The sequence below is a fragment of the Mirounga leonina genome, unplaced genomic scaffold (genome assembly GCF_011800145.1).
Source record: "Mirounga leonina isolate KUSES-001 unplaced genomic scaffold, KU_Mleo_1.0 Mir_101664, whole genome shotgun sequence".
NCBI classification, from domain to species: Eukaryota; Metazoa; Chordata; class Mammalia; order Carnivora; family Phocidae; genus Mirounga; species Mirounga leonina.
This window is the reverse complement of record NW_023270175.1, coordinates 1,472,164-1,497,085: the sequence shown is the minus strand read 5'-3', so window position 1 is coordinate 1,497,085 and position 24,922 is coordinate 1,472,164. Positions and strand designations below refer to the sequence as shown.

Here is a 24,922-nt window from a genome sequence, read left to right as displayed (position 1 = left end):
TTTATTTATTTATTTATTTATTTATTTATTTATTTATTTATTTATTTATTTATTTAGGTGGGGGGCGGGACAAGCAAACTCCCTGCTGAGCTCGGAGCCCAACATGGGGCTCGATCCCAGGATCCTGAGATCATGACCATGAGCCACAATCAAGAGTCAGAGGCTCAACCTACTGAGCCACCCAGGGGCACCTAAAATAGTTTCATCTCATCTGCCCATTGCCAGACAGAATTTTGCTCAGGGCTCTGTCTCTATCCTATTCCACTTGACTGGAAGAAGACAGAGAAGGCAGGCTGGGAAGGCAGAAACTGGATTTAAAAGGATTTTGGCAGGCTGGAATGTGAAGTCAAAGCTAACCAGACAAAATGTAATAGGGATGAATTCAAGGTGTTGCATTTCGGTTTAGACAATCAAGGATTTGAAAGACCTAGGGATTCCAAGTGACTACATGCTCAGTAGTCAATACTCAGTCGTCAATGTGACTACTGGAATAAAAAGGTTCGGGGCTGGGGGGCATCAGCTAATGTATAAGAGAAATAATCCAGCTGTCTTCTGTGGTGGTCAGACCACTTTTGGAGTACTGTATTCACTTTTTTGACAGCGCATTTTTTAAAGATTTTATTCATTTATTTTAGAGAGAGAGCACAAGCGGGAGAGGCAGGGGGAGAGAGAATCTCAAGCAGACTCCATGATGAGCACAGAGCCCAATGCGGGACCGGATCCCAGGACTGAGATCACGACCTGAGCCAAAAGGAAGAGTCGGGTGCTTAACCAGTTGAGCCACCCAGGCGCCCCTTGACAGTGCATTTTATAAAGCACTTTGACACACAGGAGTGTGTTCCTAAAAAGGATACCATGACAGTAAAGGGCCTGAAACCATGTCACATAAGGAGCGATTCAAAGAACTAAGGATGTTTAGCCTGGAAAGGAGAAAATTTAGACGGGACGTACATGAGAGCTACCTAACGTTATCTGAAGAACTGTCATGGAGAGATGAATCAGGTTCATTAGCGAGGCACAAAAGGGCAGGATTGGGACTAATCAGTAGCTGTGGGTTTAATTCAAGAAACATTAAGCTTGAAGTCTGACAGGCTTGCGTTCAGACCTTGACTCCATCAGTTTGTAGCTCTGTGACCTTGGGCAACTCATTTCATTTGAACCTCAGCTTCTTCATCCATAAAATAGAATTAGTATCATCTATTTCATAAGGCTAAGGAAGAACGCATGAGGACTCAGTGAGATGATGTATGTGGGAGCGTTTATAAATGACAAAGCAGAATGCACTATCAATTCTTATTGTCGTTGTTATTTACCAGGAGGAAGAGTTAGGCCCTCCATAAGGAAGCCCTGACAATTTGTTTATAGCTGCACAACGAACTGAATGAGTTATTTTGTTAGAAGTGGGCTACCCATCCCTGGAACTGGAAATGTTCCAGTAGAGACAGGACAATCATCCACTGGGTGTCTGGTAGAAGGGAAGAAGGTTAGCTTAAAGACCTTCCAAGGTTCCTTCCAATCCTAAGGCGCTATGATCCTATTGGCATTAAGAATTATCCTTTAAGTTCTTCTACAAAGGACTATATATCTTTGAAAAGGGAGAGGACAGCCTTTAGATCTTTGTCGCTTGCACTTATGTCTCAGCTCCCTGGAGACCACTGCCTTCCCCCTCTCAGGAAGGAGAAGCTCAGTTGCTGGCTGTAAGACTTGCCAGAGCAGGAGACAGACAGACAAGGGCAGGAAAGCATGTCAGAGAGGCCTTAGAGTGTGTGACTCCGTAAGCTGAAAAAAAAAAGCAACACCTAGGAGCACAGCTGCCCAGGCCAAGTGGCTTAGGTTGGAGCTGCACGAGGCAAGTGTTTTTCGAGTGTGACCCCCAATGTCCTCTCACCTCCCCAGCCCACCATGTGGCCCAGCATTGGCACCAAACAGGAAAAGGAAGCCTATTGGGAGGGTTTCATTGGGAAAATTCCCCTCGTGTGGGCCTGCGAAGTGAGACACGGAAGCACAAGCACAAAGGTAAAAGAAATTACTACTTTGCAGCTCTGCGGACTAGGGCGGGAACCCAGGGTGCACCTTAGGGTGGGAACCAGTTCCGGTCTTGAATCCCGTTTTAATTCTGCTTTCCAGTTCTCCCCCGCACAGGGAGGGGAACTCACAGCCGGGTCCCTCTTATCTAGCCACCGATGAGTCAAGTTTCTATTCTGCCTCGTCTTGCTCCAATTCATCAGAAGGTGAAACCATAACATGTGAGCCCAGTGACTGCTTTTTGAACAGATTTCATTTTGGGGCCCACTGACACTTTTTTTGTATTTGGTGTCATTCTCGGAGGAGGGGGAGAGGGGGTACAGTGACAAAGACAGAAGGCTTATCACTACAGTCGCTGACACAAATAGGTCCGGGAAAGGAAGTAGTCATCCTCGAACGTGATGTATTTTATCACGATAATGCAGTGGAAGAAGAGCCGAGGAGAGAGATGTTCACACACACAGAATCAGCAATGACGGTGGCGTGGTTACCCAGGAATGAATTCTGCGCTGGGTTCTGACTCAGGATGAGTAGAGTGACATGGATGAACTGAGGAAAGGCCGAGGATTACATACACAAATGGGAGTGGCCCCCGTGACTGCCCCAGCAAGGAAATACACACCTTGCTTGTCCACCCAGTAATATGGTCTTTGCAATGCCCTGGGGGAGCTTGCACTGTCTACGAGAAACACTATACTCAACAACCTAACATGTCTTACAAACACTTGCCTCGTGGCGCCCCGGCCAATCTTGAGCAGCTTACTGCTTCCTTACATTTCCTTATCTCTGGCCACAGGCCCCAACTACACCATGACTTACTGATGAAGTTAGCCTGGCCAGTGAATATGGTGTACTGAAGCTCATAGGAGCTGATGCTGAACTCATCATCCGAGATCCAGTGGACTGTAATGGTGTCATGGGAGGCCGTACAGAGCTCCTCTCGGATAGATGGTGGGTTTGGGGCTGTAAGGAAAGGTGGGAAAGCAGGTGAGAAAGGCACACTCTCTGTTCCGACACGTTAACGATTGGCACTCTTGCTGCCCAACTCAACATCTCGTGGCGAGGAGGTTCTCTTCGTAAAAGAGAAGCGTTCGATGGAAGCCACGTGCTGAGACCTCCAGCGGTCACGTGGTTTTCTTATTGCATGACCTTCGACCTGTTTCTTTTTATTTTAAAGAAGTTTTATCATTTATTCTGGGCAGGATGGCCAAGTGCAAATTAATATGCATTCCCTCGTCTGTGAAATAAGGGATGATTGATCATTACCTCACAGATCTGTGGTACATATTTATACTATAAAATTAATACACAGTGCCTGGCATAAAGTAGTTGTTCAATAAATGACAGTTATTTTAATATGTTGACAAAAATAAGACCAATGCAAAGTTATTGTACGTGTGTATTTTTCTCATGAGGTGGCCATTCAATAATCCTGAAGGTAGCCAGCATTTTTCATAGGCTGTTTGCATCCCTCATTTCCTAAAATTGTTACATTTTTCGTCCTAATCTGCCAGATCCTCAAATTTCCTTAAAACAATTTGAATGGTACCTGTACCTATGCGGGACATTCTTTTATATTCCATAATTGCCACCTGATTTCTAACTGCCTCAACAACAAGCAACAATATATTGCTGATAGGCTCATAAGGAGAAATCCATCAGCAATGTCTTGTTTTTTCTTGACCTTTAGGTATGATGGTATACCCGTCTGCCCCCAGAAATATTTGACACATCATCTTTCTTTTCTGTTACATGAGCTAAAGTATATTCTATCTAAAAGGATACATGTATTGTCTTAAAGGTTATAAAAGCGTTTTCATTACAAATATTGTCCTGTTCTGATTACCTTAAAGTAAGAGAACACCAAAAGACAAGCATTAAAATGGGAAGGAAACCACAGTATTTTCACACCTGTTAAATAATCTAGCCCCTCCAGCAATTTCTTTTCTCTGGAAAAATCTAAAGCAAAGTTTTCAAAGGCATCATTAAAATTGATGTCTGGAATCAGAACTTGAGAAGATGCTGTTGCCATAGCGACCCTGGAAAAGAGAAAAAGTACATCAATATACATCAAAATCGGTTTGCAACCTTTACTCAGTGTTTGATTTCTGGTTCAACAAGGTGAAAATAAATGACTCATAGGGCTTAATTCATTAAATGAAAAATATCATATCTGTGCTTTTCGAATGGAAACCATTTAAAATTTAATCATCAGGAACCAACTAAGGGTTATACCATATTTATTCACATATGTTCACCCCTCAAACACACTCCCCCATCCTGTCTTAATTTTGAGAAGTAAATACAGGATTTTTTCCCCTCTGCATCATTTTCCATCTGGCAGGCAGCATCAAAACTAGACCTCTGAAGGCTTGGTAAGAGCAGTTTGAGAGATTTTTTTTCTCCCCCTCCATGTTTTTTTATGCTAATAAACAAGCCAGCATGCTGGGGCTGAGTTCAAGCCTTCACCTGAATACTGTACTTTAGTCACTCTTTTAAAACATTTGAATTTAATTTTATTATTATTTATTATGATTATATAATGCTATGCTAGTTTTATCTCCCCAGCTAGTTCTAAGCATCTCAAGAGCAGGATTTATATTTTGTACCTCTCATATCTTCCATGGTCTGTAACACAGTGTTGGACACATGGCAAACAATTGTTGAGTGAATAATGGAATGACTAACAACAACACAGCTGCTAACATTTACTGAGCATTTAGTAGATAGAAGAGACCATGCATGTACTTTATGTACATTGTTTAATTTACCTCTTGCCATAATCCTGCGTAGTAAATGTTATTTCCATTTTGTAAATGACAGTGAGATATAATGTAAGCAAGAAATGGCACACAGAAAGCTTAACTAACTTGCCTAAAGTCACACAACCAGTAAGGGTCAGGAAAAAAAGAAATATAACTGAATCCATGTTCATTGGATTCTAAGCTCTATACCCTGAACCAATTTAGACAGCTCTTTAAAAAAAAAAAAAAATTAGGTAAACTCTTTTGTGCTTCAGCAATTCTTAACCATGATTACACATCAGAATTCTCTCGGAGAGTTTTGACCAAAGCATACATGTTGAGGCCCTGTGACAGACCTTCTGAATCAGAGCCAATGAAGATCCTTGAACATGCAAATGACGGAATGGAAAGAAACATTAATTTGGCGACAATACGCAGGTAGAATGAAGGGCAGAGGCACTGAATGTAAGAAGGCCAGAGAGGAAACTTCCACGGTGAACTAGTTTTAAGGGGTTGAGGAGTTAAACAAACATATATCCTCATGCATGTACACCCTGCTACACTTCTACCAACAGGAGCTCTTGGCTGTTTGTGAAAATAGAGATGATTTAGGAATAAACTGTAGGCCAGGATAAACAAATGAAAGACTAGCAGTATAATCTTCAGGTCTCACGCTGAATGGCCCCTCTTCCAGGATTTGATGAGTAAGAAGACAACAACCCCTACAGGGCAAGAGTTAAGGCAGAAAATTGGCTCATGAAATTTCTTCCTGGCCTCCCCAATCTTCTTTCTTCCAACCATCCATCCATCCCTCCAACACTCACTGAGCACAACGAATGTGCCAGGCCCTGTGCTAAGCACACTGGACACACACAGTTGGGGTCCTCGCCCTCACGAAGTTCACAGTTCATGGAGGAGAAAGATACTAAATAGGCAATAGACGTGCTGCTACAAAGGGACTGTAACATACACAAAACCCACCTGGCAGGGACTTGGGCACTAAGGGAAATCTCCCCAGAGGAAGTTCATTTCACACAATGACCTACACAATGAGTAGGAGTTAGGTAAGCAGAGACTATGTGGATGTGTGTGTTCTCCCTTGCCTGGAGAATTAGCAAAGTCATGCAGGGTCTTGTGGGCCATATTGCAAGCTTTGCACTTTATCCGAAGAGCAGTGTGGGCACCTGAAGCACTTTAGGCAGAGAAGTGAGGCTCAAATTTATGTTTAGGAAGAGTACGCTGGCTGCAGGGATGGACTGGAAGGGGTCAAAACTGGGGGCAGAACAGATTTTAAGGTGTCTAGGAATGAGCAAAAAGGAGAGTAGTGAAAGGAGCATAGACAAATAAAACATAAAGTTAATTCACACCATATGAAAACAAATAGGCAACAAATATATTTCAAAGCCCGGGATGCCTGGGTGGCTCAGTCGGTTAAGCGTCTGCCCTTGGCTCAGGTCATGATCCCAGGATCCTCAACGAGGAGCCTGCTTTTCTCTCTCTCTCTCTCCCTCTGCCTCTCCCCTGGCTTGTGCTCTCTCTCTCTCTCACTCACTCTCTCTCTCAAATAAATAAATAAAATATTTTAAAAATATATTTAAAAGCCCAAGTACATGAGGAATCAAATAAATGTAAATTAAAATGAGATAGCATTTAAGATTATAAATAATGACAATTATATAGGAGCTTTTTATGCCTGTATGAGATAATGCCTACATATTTTATTAGGACTGAAATTGATAACAAATTTTGGAGATCAGTTTGGCATTAAATACCAACATAGATTAAAATGCAAATATTCTTTGACACCACAGTTCTACTTCATACATTTTTTATTAAGGAAATAACTGAGGTGTAAGCAAAGATACAGCTGTAAGGGCATATCAGGTTATCCAATAATATCCAATGACAGGGACAAGTTCATGATATATTGTTAAATTTAAAACATAGAGTATAATGAAGTATATGCAGGATGACCTTTTGTTTGTGAAATAGATATCAAATCTAGGGGCGCCTGAGCGGCTCAGTCAGTTAAGTGTCTGACTCTTGGTTTTGGCTCAGGTCATGATCTCACGGTCGTGGGATCAAGCCCCACATCAGGCTCCATGCTCAGTGCAGATTCTGCTTCAGATTCTTTCTCCCTTCCCCTCTGCCCCTCCCCAGTCATGCACTCTTTCTCGCTCTCAAATAAATAAAAATCTTAAAAAAATAAAATAAAAATCTAACTATTGGGGTACTATACTCCCAAATGTTAACAGTGGCTGGAAAGTTAAGGATGAGTAAAAATGGCATTGGGGTATATGTAAGTGTGTGTTTCTATGTTTAATATGTTTAAGCAAAACATTAGTTATCTCTCAAGGACAATATGGTAAGTGTCATTTGTAAGGGGGAAGGAATACTCTCCCAGTGGAAATTTCATTTTAACTGAAGTCTTGGTCCATAATAGATTATTACAATTATTATTGGTGGGGAAGAATTTCAGACCCTGTGAGAAACCGCTGATGAAGATATTTAGGTTGGGCAGATGATTCTCAAGACAGAAGAGAATAGCCTAAAACAGAATCATAAAGAACAGCATTAAAGGAATAGGTCAAAGGTGATTTGCTCCCAAAGGCAAAAGAAACTAGGTAGGTAGGGAGAAAAGCAGGAGTGTTCATGGAGGCTAAGGGCAGAGAAATTTCAAGTAGGAATCATCGTCAGTAGGGACAAATGCTACTGAGTGATTAAGTAAGATGAAACAGTAAGATAAAACAAAGGAATGTCGATTAGATTTAGCAACAAGGTATCCATTTGGTGACCTCGGGAAGAACACTCAGGAAACTAGGCAGAAGACATTTCAGAGAGTTGAAGAGTGAGTGAGGATGATTAAATACAATGGTTTAAATTTATGTTTTATCTCTGCTCTCATGAAATACCACTGAAATGACAGTCAAAGAATAAAATGTCATAAACCCACAAAGACAAAGAGAATGGAAAAAGACATGCCAGCAAGTGAGAGATTGTCAACAAATGTTTGGAAGCTAGAAAGGGCTGGATGAGCGGTAACCAACAACAGACCAGAGAAAGCTGGGTCAGGAAGCCAACAACATCAAGCTGATTTTGTGCCGCCGACAGTTGAAAGTTTGTATGAAGAAGAGCTAGAGCCCAGATCCACTCGGCCAGAGACTACTCCTCCCTCGTCCTGGCAGGAGATGTGAGGTTCACTTTCCGCAGAGCTTTGACGTTGTACCAAAAGCAGTCTTAAAACCCTCAGCCACTTTTCCTTGCCTGGCTCCCAGAATGGTGGGAGCCAGGCTTAATACCCCTCCTCCCCCGCCAGAAGCAGGAGATTGGTGAATTCCTTCCAGGGGAAACTGACTGAAGAGAAAACATTTACAGAACTGACACTTGGGTCCCCTCGGTAAAAATCCAGCATTCCACCTTATTATCGTATAGTGACGTTCACGATGCAACAAACTGTTCCCATCCCCTCAGATCTTGCAGTCACCCTCTAGTGCTTAAATTCCAACAGGCAGCCAAAAGCTTACCAGACATTCAGGGAAAGACAGAAATTAAAACAAACTAAGAGAGAAAAGGAACTTGGGGGAGACCAAAACAATGCAGAGTTTAGAAGAAGCTTTTTAAATGACTGTCCATGTCTTTAAGAAGATAAACAAATAGTTTGCATCCACAAAGCAAGGACAGAATGCTAAAAAAAAAAGAAGCCAAGATCAAGAAAGAGCTCTTATAAATAAAAATAAGAATGCTGAAATTAAAATTTTAATAGACGGACTGATGAAAAATTAAGGAAACATCTCAGATAATAGAACAAGAAGACAGTGTCATGAAAACTAGGAAATGAAAGATTTTAAACATCAGAGAGAAAATCTAGAATGTCCAACCTCTGACTAATTAGAGTCCCAGAAAGAGAGAAAAGAGAAAATAAATGGGAGGAAATTGTTAGTGAATAATGTAAGAGAATTTCCCAGAGTGTAAAGTCAGTAGGCTCCAGATTGGAAAGACCTACTTAGTGCCCAACAAAAATGAATGATAAAAGACCCACACCAAGGCATATCTTGGAAAAATTTCAGAAAAACTGGATTAAAGATAAGACCTTAAAAACTTCAAATTTTAAAATATAGGTCACATTTAAAAGATCAGGAATCAAAATAGCAGTGGGTTTCTTAGCCCAACACTGGAAGTTAGGAGACAATAGACCATGCCTTCAAAACTATAAGGGAAATTTATTTCCAACTTATCAAATGTAAATTTCAAATATTTTTTAAACAAAAAGTTCTCAAAAACTTACTTCCCATGTACTCTTTCTTAGGAGACAGTGGGAAAAATTGTTCCAACAAAATTAAGAGAGTAAAATGGTACATGAAGAGGAAATCAGGCAGAGCCTGATGAAGTCTCTAATTAAGAACACTGAGAGTCTGGGAGACTAAGTTGGCTGGAGTTCACAGGGCAGAGTACCAGAGAGGAGAAGGCTGCACAGAGAGAATTCTGGAGACCTTCGGAAGGTTCCCCTCCAAGTATTCAACAAAATACTGATCAACACATGCATGTGAGGAAACTGCCCAAGGCCAAGGAAAGAGCCCCCCTAAAGAGATGAGAGGGAGGGGCACCTGGGTGGCTCAGTCGGTTAAGCATCTGCCTTCAGCTCAGGTCATGATCCTGGGGTCCTGGGATCGAGCCCCACGTTGGGCTCCCTGCTCAGCAGGGGAGTCTTCTCCCTTTCCCTCTGACCCTCCCCCTTGCTTGTGCTCTTACTCTCTCTCAAATGAATAAATTAAAAAAAAAATTTTTTTTTAAAGAATGAAAGGGAATAATCCCTGGTGCTCACAAAGGATCAGGAAGAGTGTCTGTTCCCAAGAGACAGACTGGAAAATCTCATGATGCATGGAGCACTCAGGAGAGTACTCAGAAACGTCTTGCCTCACTAGTGCGGACAAATGTGCTTCAGACTAAACACTGCTCTGATTTCACCTAACAAATCTTAAAAACAAGACCCAAAGGGATCAAGCTATTTTCAAGTAACTTAACTGTGTCCTAGAATGAAGCTTAAGAATATTTATAGAAATACAAAAATATACAGCACCCAATAAGATAAATTTCATTATGTCTAACATCCAAAAAAAAAAAAAAAAAAGATCAGATAGGCAAAGAAGGAAGAAAATACAACCCAAAATGAGGAGAAAAAGCAATCAATTGAAACTGACCCAGAACTGACATGGATGTTAGAATAAGACATTATGACAGTTATGATAATTGTATTCCATGCTCTGTCCACATTTTGATTTTAATTTTCTTTTGAGTATAGCTGACACACAATGTTACATTAGTTTGAGGCATACAACACAGTGTTTTGACAAGTCTATACGTTACGCTGTGTTCACCACAAGTGTAGCTCCCATCTGTCACCATACATTGCTATTACAATGGCATTGACTATATTCCCTATACTGTGTCTTTTATTCCCGTGACTTACTCATTCCATAACTGGAAGCCTGTATCCCCCTCTGCCCTTCACCCATTTTGCCCATCTCCCACCCGCTTGCCCTTGGCAACTGTCAGTTTGTTCTCCGTATTTGTAAGTCTGATTCTGCTTTTTGTTTGTTTATTCATTTGTTTTGTTTTTGTTTTGTTTTAGATTCCACATGAGTGAAATCATACGGTATTTGTCTTTCTCAGTCTGACTTATTTCACTTAGCATGTTGCAAATGGCAAGATCGCATCCTTTTTTATGGCTGTGTAATAGTCCTGTGTGTGTGTGTGTGTGTGTGTGTATTATATTTTCTTTATCTATTCATATACCAATGGACATGTAGGTTGCTTGGCTATTGTAAATAATGCAATAAACACGGGTGCATACATCTTTTTGAATTAGTGTTGCATGCCATATATTCAAAAGCTAGAGGAAAAGCTAAATATGTTAAGTAGAGATATGGATGTTATTGAAAGACCCAAAGTGAACTTCTAGAGATGAAAACTACAATGTCTGAGATGAAAAATACACTGGAGAGATTAATGGCAGATTAGGCATTATAGAAGAAAAGGTTAGTGAATGCCAAGACATATTAGAAACTATCAAAATGAGGGGCACATGAGTGACTCAGTAGGTTAAGTATCTGCCTTTGGCTCAGATCATGATTTCTGAGTCCCGGGATCGAGCTCCGCATTGGGCTCCCTGCTCAGCAGGGAGTCTGTTTCTCCCTCTGCCCCTCCCCCCACTTGTGTTCTCTCTCTCAACTAAATAAATAAAATCTTAAAAAAAGAGAAACTATCAAAATGAAACACACAGAGGGAAAAAAATGGCTAAAATATGAACAGAGCATCAGTGAGCTGAGACAAACTTGAAGCAGCCTAACATACATGTAATTGGAGTCTGCATAAGAAAGGAAGGGGATGGCATGAAGAATACTTGAGAGGAACACCTGGGTGTCTCAGTCGGTTAAGCATCCAACTCTTGGTTTCGGCTCAGATCAGGATCTCAGGGTCATGAGATCAAGCCCCACATCAGGCTCCGTGCTCAGTGTGAAGTCTGCTTGGGATTCTCTCCCTCTCTCCACCCCTCCACCTGCTCTCTCTCTCTCTCTCTCTCTCTCAGATAAAGAAATAAAACCTTTTTAAAATTTGAGGAAATGATGGCTGACAAATTTCCAGGTTGCAGAAGTCAATTGTTAATGTCTAAAATTGGGGGGAAAATAACAATATAAGGACGTTATTTAGAAATGTAAAGGTCTGGGCGCCTGGGTGGCTCAGTCATTAAGCGTCTGCCTTCGGCTCAGGTCATGATCCTGGGGTCCTGGGATCGAGTTCCACATCGGGCTCCCTGCTCAGCAGGAAGCCTGCCTCTCCCTCTCCCACTCCCCCTGCTTGTGTTCCTGCTCTAGCTATCTCTCTCTCTGTCAAATAAATAAATAAAATCTTTAAAAAAAAAAAAAAAGAAATGTAAAGGTCATGCCAAAAGAAATACCTAACAGAGTTGAAATTGCTTGGCTTTGTTGGAAAAAGTGTAGACTATGGCACTAGACTGCCTAGTTTTGAATCCTGCCTCTATCCCTTACTAGTTGGGTGATCTTAAGCGAATCACATAACCTCTCTGAGCCTCATTCTCTCACTTGTAAAATGGGGATAATAATAGCATCTATCTCATGAGGTTCTTGTGAGGATTAAATAAGTAAACACCTACAAGGGCTTAGAATAATGCTCAACACAGAGTAAATGCTCAATATTATTCTTATGGGAGAACAGAAATCAGTGGTGAGGAGAAGACTGCTATTATTTGTAATATGACTATTAGTAATATCTGACTTTTTAACTATGCACAAGTATTACTTTAATATAAATAACTTTTAATGTTGAAGAAGAGTAAGTCAGAGGTGAGGAAATGGCATTGTCTTTGAAGAAGTTTGCTATGTGGGAAAGAGAGGGATAGGGCGATAGCTAGAGGGGGTATGAGGGAGAAGAAAGCTGTGGGTATTATATTTTTTAGATAGGAGAGACATGAGTGGGTTTAAAAGTGCATGTGAAGTCAACTAGAGAAAGGGAGAAACTGAAGCTATGGAAAAAAAGGAAGCATGTGGCCAAAACACAAATGAAGGGACATCTCTTCTACTATAATCAAAAGGGAGGGGCGCCTAGGTGGCTCAGTCGGTTAAGCTTGATCTAACTCTTAATCTCAGCTCAGGTCTTGATCTCAGGATTGTGAGTTCAAGCTCCGCCTTGGGCTCCACGCTGGGCATGGAGCTTACTTAAAAAAAGGCGGGTGGAGGCAGAAGTCATGGATGTGGATGTAGGTATGGCCAGCAGTTCGGTTTGAGAAGCTGAGAACTTTGTGCTTTCATACCTACCACTTTTTGTCTCTTTCTAAAATAGGACATGAAGTCATTTGCTGAGCATGAGCGGGAAGGTGGCAGGGTTGGAATTTTTGAGTTGAACACAGAAAATCTGAAATAGCCATTAGGGAGACAAAGCAAAAAGAAAGCTGACCAAAGCGACACAGAAGGATTTGGGGGCCCCGGTGAGATTAGAAGCCATAAATGTGTAGTGCGGTAGTACCAACCTCTTTGATTATGTGGTTTTCTCTAGCTGGGTTCTGCAACTCAAATACAGACATGGAAAAGGTGGGAAGAGGGCCACCTGGGTGGCTCAGTTGGTTAAGCGTCTGCCTTCGGCTCAGGTCATGATCCCAGGGTCCTGGGATGGAGCCCCACAACAGGCTCCCTGCTCAGCGGGAAGCCTGCTTCTCCCTCTCCTCCCCACTCGTGCTCTCTCTCACACTATCTTTGTCTCTCAAATAAATAAATAAAATATTTTTAAAAAGAAAAAGAAAAGGTGGAGAGAGCTGGGATGATTCAGGGTTGGGGGTTCGATCAGGATGGTTGGTGTGATAAAAAGACAGTGGGGCCAGGAAAGTGGGTATACTGCAACGAGAGTGAGCAGCTGAAGTGAGAAATCACAGACCCTCAACAGGCCAAAGAAAGAAGTAAAGACAGTAGGTAGCTGGTAGGTAGGAGTTGGGCCTTAGGGGTCCCGATGCAGTTGAAGACTAGAAGCTTTGGAAGAAAAGCAATCCACTGTAAATACAGAGGTTGTAGCGAGGTTCAGCATGGGAGCCGCGGAAGTGGGTAGATGAAGGGGAGCAGAGGTGAGGGTCACTGGAGGAGGGAATGGCAAGGAGCCAGGAGAATGGATGGCTGGCGTATTAGATGGGGTCAGCCATGTGGATGCTGCCAGTGTCACCCGGAATGATGGCAGAAACAACAGGAAGGAATACTGTGAACGTGGAGCCAAAGCCTTCAGTAAATGAGAGAGAGATAGAAGGACGTCAGATTCGCCTAATGAGTCTCTGGAGCCCCGTGACTCTACTGAGCAGTGTTCCACTTTAGACTTCAGATTCTTTGCACGTGGTGTATAGATGGCCTTCGAAAGATCCATGAGTCCTCTGGGATCGTAGGCAAAATTCCACGTGTATATATCTAATATGCATTTTCCCCTCAGGAAGAGGGCTCAGGACATCCATCACGTTTTCAAGGGGTGACTGATTAAATAAAAGCCTGAGAATTACTGCTCTATCCATCTGTGAGAGAGAACGAAATGAAAGCAATAAAAGCTGCACAAAGACACACCTATCTCTGTGGCCAAAAGTCTCTCTGCCCCTACGCTAACACCAACATAGAAAGCTCCAGCACATTGGGACGCCTGGGTGGCTCAGTCGGTTGGGCGTCTGCCTTCGGCTCAGGTCATGATCCCAGGGTCCTGGGATGGAGCCCCGCATCGGGCTCCCTGCTCCGCGGGGAGCCTGCTTCCCCCTCTGCCTGCCGCTCACCCTGCTTGTGCTCTCTCTCTGACAAATAAATAGATAAAATCTTTAAAAAAAAGAAGAAAACTGCAGCACTGAGTGGGCAGCGGAGAGCTAGGGCAGAGCCAGGTCTGTGGTGCACTGGGGGAAGCGGTAAAGCTACCCAGAGAGAAGGGTGCCGGAAATGCACAGAGCAAACGTACCACCGAGGCTTTAGTAAAATGAGCTGGCAGCTGCTGCGTACATGCCCAAACAGAATCAAGTGACTTCTGGCTGCACCCTTTTCCTAAGGGCAGGCCTGGAGAAAAGACCAGGAGGAGCTCACCTCTCGGCAATATTTTTTGCAGACTGGAGAAACCGGGCCTGGTCATTTTCCTTCAGAATATGTTCAGCCTGGTTGATGAGGACCGTTGACCGCTCAAGACACTGGCGGCAATTAGCCACCTGCTGTGCCAACTTTCTCAGTTTCATAACCTTAAAGGAATGAGCAGAAGAAAAATGAGCTTCAATATGCAGGGCTTAATTAAAAACGATACAACAACACGAAGGTGATCTACTGCGGTGATTCTAAATATAAGGCCTGTTAATATCCCATGGCCCCTGTGCAAACCACTCAGCTTCTCACCCTCCATCTATGTCGTGCCAGCCCCTTTCCACCTACAGGCCACTTACTTAGGCCGCGACACACCCTGGCATATACTCTCGGTCATCTACCTCCTCTTTTTTATTGATAACCTTAATTTTTTTACTAGAACAACAGTGCATGCTCACTATAGAGTATTTAGAAAACAAAAAGTATAAAAGGAAACCCTGCCACCCAGGGATCAACATCTATACATTTTACGGTCGATATATTTTCACAACCGTGTTTAATAAAAAGTACCTCCTTGTTCTTTATGAGGATCTACATTCTGATGTATGTATTTCTCTACGGATCCTTATGCACACCTGTGCGTTCACAGATCTGTGTTCTCAGAAATTTCAATTCCTACGGTAGCTGGCACCACCCAGCTTGGCACAAAGTATTGATCATCACTCCAGACTCTCATAACTCCTCACATTGTATACCCAGCATTAGCTTATAATCACTACCCTGACCGGCAGACCAATAGGCCTACAAACATACAGATGCATGGAGGTTCACACCTGACCTTGACCATGCTTCTTCAGTTCCCAGGTTAAAAACCTGGAAGTCTTCTCTTTCCCCTTCATCTTTTACAGCCGATCAGTCGATGACATCCATCATTTCCTTTCTAGTAATGCCTGTTCTATCCTTCCCTTCCATTCGTGCTGGCATTTCCCTGGTTCAGGTCTTCATCAACTCCCATCGAGAGTCATTCCATAAGCCTCTGAGATTGCTTCCCTGACTTCAGTATCATCCTATTTGGATCCACCCTGCATACTTCTGCCATATCAGTCTCTCCCTTCCTAAGAAACAAGAATGGTTTCCCAATGCCTTTTTGATTAAGCCCAAAGTCCATATAATAGCACGCATGGTCCTTCCATAATTCTGGCCCACATTTCTACCATCACTTTTTTCTTTTTTCTTTTTGGATTGACTTATGACATACGTACAGTAAAGCACCCACATCTGAAATGGACAACTCTGTGACTTTTGTTGTTGTTGTTGCATACACACACACCCATGTAACCATCAACTAGGTCAAGGTATAGAATATTTCCAATACCCCAGAACTCTCATCATTTTTACCGGGTTTGTAGCACTAGGCCAAACATTGCCTCTTCTTTGCCTCCCTCCCTCCAACCCCATTTCTTCTTACTTTCACGATCCAAATTCAAACTGGAATTATCAGGATGAAACTCTGACATTTGTAAAGTCAACTCTGCCTTGGCCTCACTGAAGCTCCGTGCTTTACCTTTGTCTCTTTGATTTTGACAGCGATCATTTGTTTCCTCTGCTGGATGATCTCTACCAACTCGTCACATTCTTCCATGAGTTTTGCCTCATGCATAGCAGTATTCACCTGCCAAGAAAGTCCAGAATATTACACAGTGATTGCTGCCTTTTTCCCCTGCTGGCTCTTTTCAAAGGTTCGGATTGACAGCTAAGCATGCAGAACTTCTTCCATACCTCCCTCATTAGATCCTCTCCTAGAAGAAGGGTAGAGATGATGATATTAATGATGCAAAGGCACTGAAGCACCACAGACAGGAAGCTCTCCGGCCTCTGGTAGATCATGATGGTTAATGGAAGGCTGGGCAGAAGGACAGATGAGATGGGGGCATGTTATTCCCACTGTACAATTCCCTTTACTCCAGCACCCTTTCCTCCTGCTGCTCTTTTGAAAAGAAGGTAAGGAGGGACGCCTGGGTGGCTCAGTCGTTAAGCGTCTGCCTTCGGCTCAGGTCATGATCCCAGGCTCCTGGGATCGAGCCCCGCATCGGGCTCCCTGCTCTGCGGGAGGCCTGCTTCTCCCTCTCCCGCTCCCCCTGCTGTGTTCCTGCTCTCGCTGTCTCTGTCTCTGTCAAATAAATAAATAAAATCTTTTTAAAAAAAGAAAAGAAAAGAGGGCAAGGAGATATAAGTATGTCAGGAAGAGAGGAGCCCTCTCCACAGGCACACCAATATTAAGAAAACATTACAACAATCTATTTCTACCATCCTAAAAAAAAATGTTTTTGATTTTCCTTGTCCCCTTCTCATCCTAAAACGTACAAATGCACAGCTGTGACTTCACAGTAAATACACGCATGTGTAGATACATTTTTCATAGAGTTTTCATGATGTCATCTCATCTAGATATTTCTCATCTTCGGCCATCCAGCATCTGAATATCTTTCCTATTTTGGAATACTGGCTACATCAAAATATCTCTACTACACAGTCAGAGTGGGGGGGGGGGGGTGTTGGAAAAAAGAGCCACCATTTTTCACTGTCTTTCCATATACTGATTTCTCCTTCTTCCCATCTCTACTACTCTTGACATTAGACGGGAGGAAGCCCCCAGAAGGGCTAAAATGAGAGCAGGGGTCTTTGGGTGGCTTAAGTGTAAAGGACTTAATGTTCCAAGTGCTTTATAGATAAATTCTTTCGTGTGATTATCATAACAGAGGAGCCATTTCCGTTCCCGTTTCACAGATGGAGAAACTGAAGCTCAGACAATTTTAGTGACCTGCTCAAGATCACTCAGCTAGCAAGTGGTAAAACCAGAATTCACACCGAGTTCTGTCGAGTGAAACCCCTGGGCTGGCTGGGTGGGCGGACGAGGTTCAGTTCCATCTGAGCAGCACATAGAGCAGTCACACAGGGAAGTACAATCATTCCAAGAGTCTATTCAAGGAGCACTCAAGTAGAGTTCTAGAAAGCTGAGGAACACACAATGGGTTCCTTGAGAGCATCCGAACTCCAGGGGCGAGATATGCTTCATTAGCAAGGTAGGGCTGCATTTCCAATTGCTGGCCCCCTTCAGAGGATCCCCACATACTCCGAGCCCAGCAAAATACTGTCACTGGGCCCTGCTGCCTGTTCGCTCATCCTCTAAGGTCCCCGCTGGCCAATTTTCTGTTTCTTACTTAACTGAAATAAAATATGCTTGCGGTATCGCTGCCTGATTTTGTTTTATTTCCGCTTGCCGGCGGGAATGCCCTAATGAGAGTTCCCATTTATTGTGAATCAACAGTCCCACTCTGGCCATTCGAATTTTTTCCCCCTCAGGCTCCTCACCCTTTCCTTAAATTGGACCTACATTTCCAAGGCAGAGAAACTCACCCTCTCGAGAAACTCCAGCTCCAGTGAGAAGGGGAGATTCATCGAGTGCTCCCCGGATGTGTGCTTAGAGTATCTGGAGACGGAGACTTAGTTCCCATTTATAGTTTCCTTCTGAAGCTGCTGAGGGAGTAGTACACAATGGTGTAGTGCTCTGTTTCTTGCCTTTTAGCCCTTGGGCTAACCTCTACGTAACATTCACTAAATGCCAGGCATGACCCTAATCAGTTTACATATACTAGCTCTCTCAACCATCAGAGCAATCCTATGAGGCAGGTACCATCAGTCCCATTTTACAGATGGGAAGACTGAGCACAGAGAGACTAAGGGACTCACTCAAGGCCACACACCTAGTAAGTGGCAGAGATGGGATTTGGACCCAGGGAGTCTGACACTAGTCCACACCTCTAACCACTGCACTAGATCACCTCCCCAGGCTAGTGTAACAATTCCTGCCCAGTTTCTGACACCTGTCACCTCTTTTGCTCCATCCATCTTTATTCCGTCATCCCACTCTCTTTAGTCATTTCAGATTACTAGAATGCCCCGCACTTCCATGTCCTGTGCCTTCGCTCGAGACTTCTTTCACTTGGAAAGCCATTTCCCTATTTGTTCACTGAACAAACTTCTACTTTATCTTTCCAGGCCTTGCTCAAAACTCGTCACTCCTGTAACTTTTTCTCACCTGCTTGGACGCAATTCGTCCCCTATTTATATCCCCATAGCACTTTATATATAATTCAATTATACCATTTACTACCTTATACCAGAGGAATTTATTAGTCTGTCTTCCCCACTCAAACATGAGTTCTGGAGGCCAGGGCTTGTGTCTTCTTTGACGGTCTCTCCAACATAGTGACTGGCATACGGTAGATGTTCAGTAAATATTTGTTGCATTGAATTGAATGGGGGTAGGGTGTATCTCACAGCTTGCTAGACATGTCCACTTGGTTACTCAAGTTACCCTAAATTCAGTATGTCTAAAAACAAACTCATCGGGCGCCTGGGTGGCTCAGTCGGTTAAGTGTCTGCCTTTGGCTCAGGTCATGATCCCAGGGTCCTGGGATTGAGCCCCGCATCAGCCTCCTTGCTCTTTGGGGAGCCTGAATCTCCCTCTGCCTCTGCCCCTCCCCCTGCTTGTGCTCTCTCTCTCTTTCTCCCTCTCTCTCTCTGTCAGATAAATAAAAATCTTTAAAAAAATTTTTAAAAACTTCATCATCTCCCCTCTACATCTGGTTTCCATCTCTGATTTCTTTTTTTCCTTCTTTCTTTTTCTTTCTTTCTTTCTTTCTTTCTTTCTTTCTTTCTTTCTTTCTTTCTTTCTTTCTTTCTTTTTTCTAATGCTACTATCATTATTGAAGTTACTCAGGTTCAGTTACTTCTGATTTCTACCTCTCCCTCAACCCCCACATAAATTCACAGCAGTCCCAAAGTCCTGCCCCTCCTTTTCTTTTCAAACTCACTAAAATTCTTCTGGCAATACAATGCAGCTCTGAGCCAAGGAATTAGTAAGTTGAAGCCCTTACCACCCTTTTGGACTGCGACTGTAAAAGCCTTATTAATTCATCCCCCTCCCTCCAGAATCTTTCCTTTGCCACTCACCCTCATAACCCATCCTATACACACCCTGAAATCAGGAAAAATCATCCCCGTCTTCATCATCAAACATGTATTAAGCATCTTTTGTGTGTAATGCATTATGCTCAGGCCCTGCTCCCAATAAATTTGCAATCTGAATGGGGAAAAGCCACATGCATATAAAACAAACAAGTCAAGGCAGCATACCAATGAGTGATGTGGGATATAATCTACAGAAACTGAAGGGAAAGATCGCTCTTGGTGGGGAAATGGGAGAAAAGATGCCTGGATGAAATGGGACCTGATTCCTAAAGATAGACAGGACTTAGATTTTAAAAGTAAAAGGGAGGGAAATTTTGAACCAAGCTAACGAAATTGCCTTGTTGATTAGGCAATATGGTATCTTTGAAAAATATTTTTTTGGAGGGTTGGATGGAGAGAGAATGAATTTTTAAAATATATATATATTTTTTATTTGAGTATAGCTGACACACAATGTTACATTAGTTTGAGGTGAACAACATAGTGGTTCAACTACTCTATGCTGTGCTCACCACATGTGTATCGACCATCTGTCACCATTCAACGCTATTACAATACCACCGACTATATTCCCTATCCTGTACCCTTCATTCCCTGTGACGTATCCATTCCATAACTGGAAGCCCATACCTCCCACTCCCCTTCCCCCATTTACCCATTCTCCCTCTCCTTTGCCCCTCCTCTGGCAACCATCAAGTCAACTTTTTTTTTTTTTTTTTTAAAGAGATGAACTGGGATTGCTTCGATTGGGGGTAATGGTAAGCTGGAGGGGTGGGTGATTTAGGAAACTATTGTGATGTCAACAGGGCCTAGCCAAAGAGAGTAACAGGAATCGAAAGGGAAGGTCAAATACGAGAAGCACTTCCTGGCTTGAAAATCTTCAATTAGACAGCAAGCTCCTTGAGGAAAGTTCTGATGTCACTTTGTTGCTCCTGCCATGACAGGCACAATGCCTTACACACAACAGACATTTACTGATTGATTTAGTAAAACGAAAAAGCCCAGTAGGAATGACAAACATTAGAAAATGGACTACAGTAAATGCATTTTGTGGAGAAAATGTAGATGGAAGCAAGGGAAGGAGGGAGGGGCTTGGACAGCTGCAGTGAGCAAATCAAACAGCCAGGCACAAGTAGGAGAGTGGAAACTTGGCTGAAGAGGCAAAATCCCAAAGCAAAGGTAAAGCAGTGACATTAAAATTTTTCCATGTCAAGAAGCAGCCCAAAAGAGCAGGTTCCTCGAGTGTTTTCTGAATAGGAAATACTCCAGGGTAAAACTGTCTTCATGATGTGAATAAAACATCTCAAATTGCTTGGAAGGTACTTGAAAGCCCTGGTATTTTTCTTGTCTGCAGTTTTCCTTGAAAATGCACTGATGTATTTCACTTGCTTATTAACCCTTAGTTGAAAGCAACTGGCGTTATCTTGATAAGCATTTTTGGTTGATTGGTTGACAGGTTGGTTGGTTGGTTGGTGGAAGATTCCAGATCTTTATTCGGTCTTTGCTCTTTGGTTTGGGTTAGTGGGTTTGACAAGAAGGCTTTTTATCTGCGGAAAAATCAATCCTCACCGAAAAATACCATTAGAGTAATCTTGGCAACCTACTTGTATAAAGCTCTCCACCCCCTAAAAAGGGCGATTTTTGTGGGGGCGGGGAGCAGATTCTGATGTCTAAGACAGAGTCTCAGCACGAGGCTTCCAAGGCCTAAGCACTAGGGACCACAGACCTCCCCTGTCAGGTCTCCAGGTCCTCTTCTCTGCTCTGTGCTCTTTTCTTTCTTCCCAAAGGCAGCAAGAATTTGACTTGCACGTTTTTATCCAACCGCCCACCCTACTGTTTCCCAAAGTTCCTTCCTACCTCCCAGCCCAAAGATTAAATCCATAGTCAGACCTAGTCTTCCTCCAATTTCCACCGTTCCCTGACACAGACACACACGTCCCATGAGAAGGATTTTACTACTGGTCACTACAAGGAAATAAATACGTGGGAGTTCACAAAAGCCACAAGTTGCAAAGGCTTAAGAGGCCACAAAAAAGTAGCATTTTGGTAATTGTTTCTATTCTGTATTGAAATGTAAATGACCTAGGCCTCTTTACCCTCAGAGGCTTTCAGAGAGCTTATTTGATAGTTTCTTGGGGAATCTCCCACATGCTCATTCTATAGGTCTTTTATTCTTGGGTTCAAAGTGCATCAGCCTTCCCTCCAACTCATCCCCATGAGAAACTTCCTCACTCATAGCCTCCCCTCAGCTCAGTCACATCCATCAGCCCTTCAGAGCACTGCACAGGAGTTCAGAAGGAACTGAGATTTCCTGGTCAGGTGGGGCAATATGGATGAAGTAGCAGATGAGCTCCATAGCCAGAGTCAAGTGACATCATTTATGCGGTAATGGACAGAACACCTCGTAGGCATCTTCATCTCAGTGTCCTCCACTCTACGGTCAATGCCAACCTAGTTCATTCCCTGAGGTCTTCTGTCCGAAGAGATCGCCACACCCTCCCCCCAGAAGATTTTGAAACACCAGTATTAAAGATCATTTGGGGGAGTTTTTATCAGAAGCATTGATCAAGGGCCTACACTATGTACCAGGCACTGTGGGGGTTCCTGCGTGGGGCAGAATGCTGAAAAAGACTCAGCTTCTGCCTTCGAGGCACTTATAGGCTAGTGGAGGAGATGAGTGTGAATTCAGCTAACTACAATTTAAGGTAGAGCAGAACAAGCAATATAACAGAACACAAACAAAGCTCTATGAGGACACAGAGAAAACTCATTTTGCCCGTGGCAAAGGGCAGCTGGGGGATCAGGGAAGGTTTCAGGTAATTGAGCTGGTCTTCGAGGATGAGCAGGACTTGGGCATACAGAAATGAGGTTTAAAGGGAGAGAATTCTAGGCAAAGAGAATGCTACGAAGGGCCTGAACAAAAGCACAGCCAGGAAAGTAGAGGATGTTTGGATAAAGCAGATCAGCCTGACAGGTTCAAGGGAGGGAAATAAGGCTAGAAACGGCGGTTGCAGATACATTACGGAGAGCTGCGCTCCCATTTTGAGGCCTTGAGTGTACCTGGGGAAAAAAATGTCAGGATCTTAAAACTAGAGTAACACCTTAACCATTGTTAGTTAACACCCTGGTTGAGAACAACGGGGAGAGGAAACGCCAGCACAGTACTCAAAGAAGTGGGAAAATCATTCTCTGTGCAAAGGAGATGAGAAGGAAAAGTGGGAGGTAAATTGGACATCTGATGGATTATCAACGAGTTGTTATGAACAGCTTTGTCACCTTACGATGCTGCAAAGAATTCATTACTCTCTTAAAACGATGCGTTCAAGAGAATGCAACGTTCTCTGTTTCCATGAGTTCAGCTTTGTTAGATTCCTTGATTAAGGTTAACAAGACTGTGTTGTATACTTGAAAATTGCTAAGAGAGAGGCGCTAAATGTTCTCACCACACAGACAAGAAAAGGTAACTCTGTGAGGTGGTGAATGTGTTAACTAACTTTATCGTGGTAATCATTTTGTAATATGCATGTATATCAAACCATCACACTGTGCACCTTAAACTTGCGCCATGTTATATGTCAATTATATCTCAATAAGCCTGGGGGGAAAAATAAGAAACCACAATGTTTACGAAGCAGATGTAGCACCAACTACAGCAGCGTCTAAGCTAAGGGATTCATCCAGATCACACTAGGGGGATAACACACACACACACACACACACACACTGCCATCACCACCACCACAGCCCTTTGTATGGAAAAGGTTCAAAGGTATAAAAGGAAGAGGAAGATGAGACAATCTTCTTTTTTCTTTTCTAAAGCAAAACAATGTAACATTTCAAAGATGGTCCTGCCAGCTTTATATAATAACTAAATGAAGGGGGGGCTGTTTTTCAAATGGATTTTATCTGTTTCTTTAGATTTGGGGGAGGGCTGGGGCGCCTGGGTGGCTCAGATGGTTAAGTGTCTGCCTTCGGCTCAGGTCATGATCCCAGGGTCCTGGGATCGAGCCCCGCATTGGGCTCCCTGCTCAGCCGGGAGCCTACTTCTCCCTCTCCCTCTACTGTTCCCCCTGCTTGTGCTCTCTCGCTCTCTCTGTCAAATAAATAAATAAAAATCTTTAAAAAAAAAGATTTGGGGGGAGGGTGATCAATTAAAGGTCTAGCGGGTATGCAAAATTATTTTTTCTCTCTTTTTATTTAAATTCAATTTACGCAAAATTATTAATAAGATTTTTAGTCCCCTGGACTGGAGTAAATACAGCTTAGGGGGCACAAAAATTACTGAGGCAGAGTTACACAACCTACTGCCTCAGTGCCTAAGTTAATTTTTTTGGCAGAGGAGTGGGTGAGGGGTTCTAGTGGGTAGAGGTGGGTGGGAGATGGGACTATTGCAGTTAGAAAAGCCATGTGGATGGGGAGGTGGCAGCCAGGCCATCTCGAGAAGTGACAGACACAGACATCGACTGACAGACACACTTCCTGCAAAGCAATAGGCACTGTTCAAATTGCTTCATATATTTTAACTCATTTACATCTTATTAACCCTCTGAAGTTGGCACTATTAATATCATTGTCATTCCACAGAAGAAACTGGGAGACACAGAGATTATGTTAGTTGCCCAAGATCACATAACCAGCACATGGCAGAGCCAGGATTTGCACCCAGGCAGTTTGGCTCTTGTCCATGATTTTAACCAGTGTGTGTGTATGTGAGAGAGAGAGAGAGAGAGAGAGAGAGAGAGACTATGCTCACACACATGCTTCTTTTCCTCTCAGAATTGCCTCTCAAGATAATCACATCCCTCAGACTTACCCATTGCAAATATTTTGTGTAATTATTTCCTGACTTTTGAAAAAAAATATACAGTATAAAAATGCATGTAAGGTTTAGAAATGTAACATTCAGAAAATATACATAACGCACATGTATATATATATAGACACACACACACATATTCCATGTTTATTTTACCCTGAGTCTAACTAATAAAAATATTGGCGACAGAGGGAGAGGACAATTTGCTCCATATACATGACTTAGGAATGACCCTGTGCCATTTTAGAGTCCTTTCTCCTCAGGGATCAGACCCCCAAGCCTTTGTCGCATTAAGATTAGTTACTTTCATCCCCATATTCTCTTTCCACACAGGGTAACTATTTAGAACATGCCAGAAAAAAGTGGGAGAGGTATAATCTAGGCTTGTAGCTGGTATTCTACGTGTATGGCTATAAATACCATATGAAATGAGGTAGAAACCTCCTTTCTCTCTCTTCAGAACCACAGAACTGTTAGCTGTGGAAAAGACTAAAGAGGGGCACCTGGGGGGGGCTCAGTCGGCTCTTGATTTCAGCTCAGGTCATGATCTCAGGGTGGTGAGATTGAGCCCCACGTTGGGCTCTGTGCTGGGCATGGAGCCTGATTGATTCCCTCTCTCCCTCTCCCTTTGCCCCTCTACCCCATCTCCCTCTCAAAAAAAAAAAAAAAAAAAAAAAAAAAAACCTAAAGAAATCATAGGTTTCTAG

At 42.9% G+C, this 24,922-nt stretch overlaps 1 protein-coding gene across 4 annotated transcripts in view; it reads right to left on the bottom strand.

Annotated features, from left to right (window-relative positions):
• MID2 (midline 2) overlaps window positions 1–24,922 on the bottom strand; it is a 98,409-nt gene that overhangs the window by 11,802 nt on the left and 61,685 nt on the right. For 2 of the 4 annotated variants that reach the window (XM_035006872.1, XM_035006844.1), the window contains exons 4-7: window positions 15,930–16,037; window positions 14,378–14,526; window positions 3,937–4,064; window positions 2,755–2,988 (exon numbers count right to left, since the gene is read on the bottom strand). In XM_035006872.1, coding sequence (XP_034862763.1) covers window positions 2,755–2,988; window positions 3,937–4,064; window positions 14,378–14,526; window positions 15,930–16,037 — 619 coding nt within the window. The remainder of the gene's footprint in view (window positions 1–2,754; window positions 2,989–3,936; window positions 4,065–14,377; window positions 14,527–15,929; window positions 16,038–24,922) is intronic. The other 2 variants (XM_035006862.1, XM_035006852.1) reach the window with 1 other exon arrangement.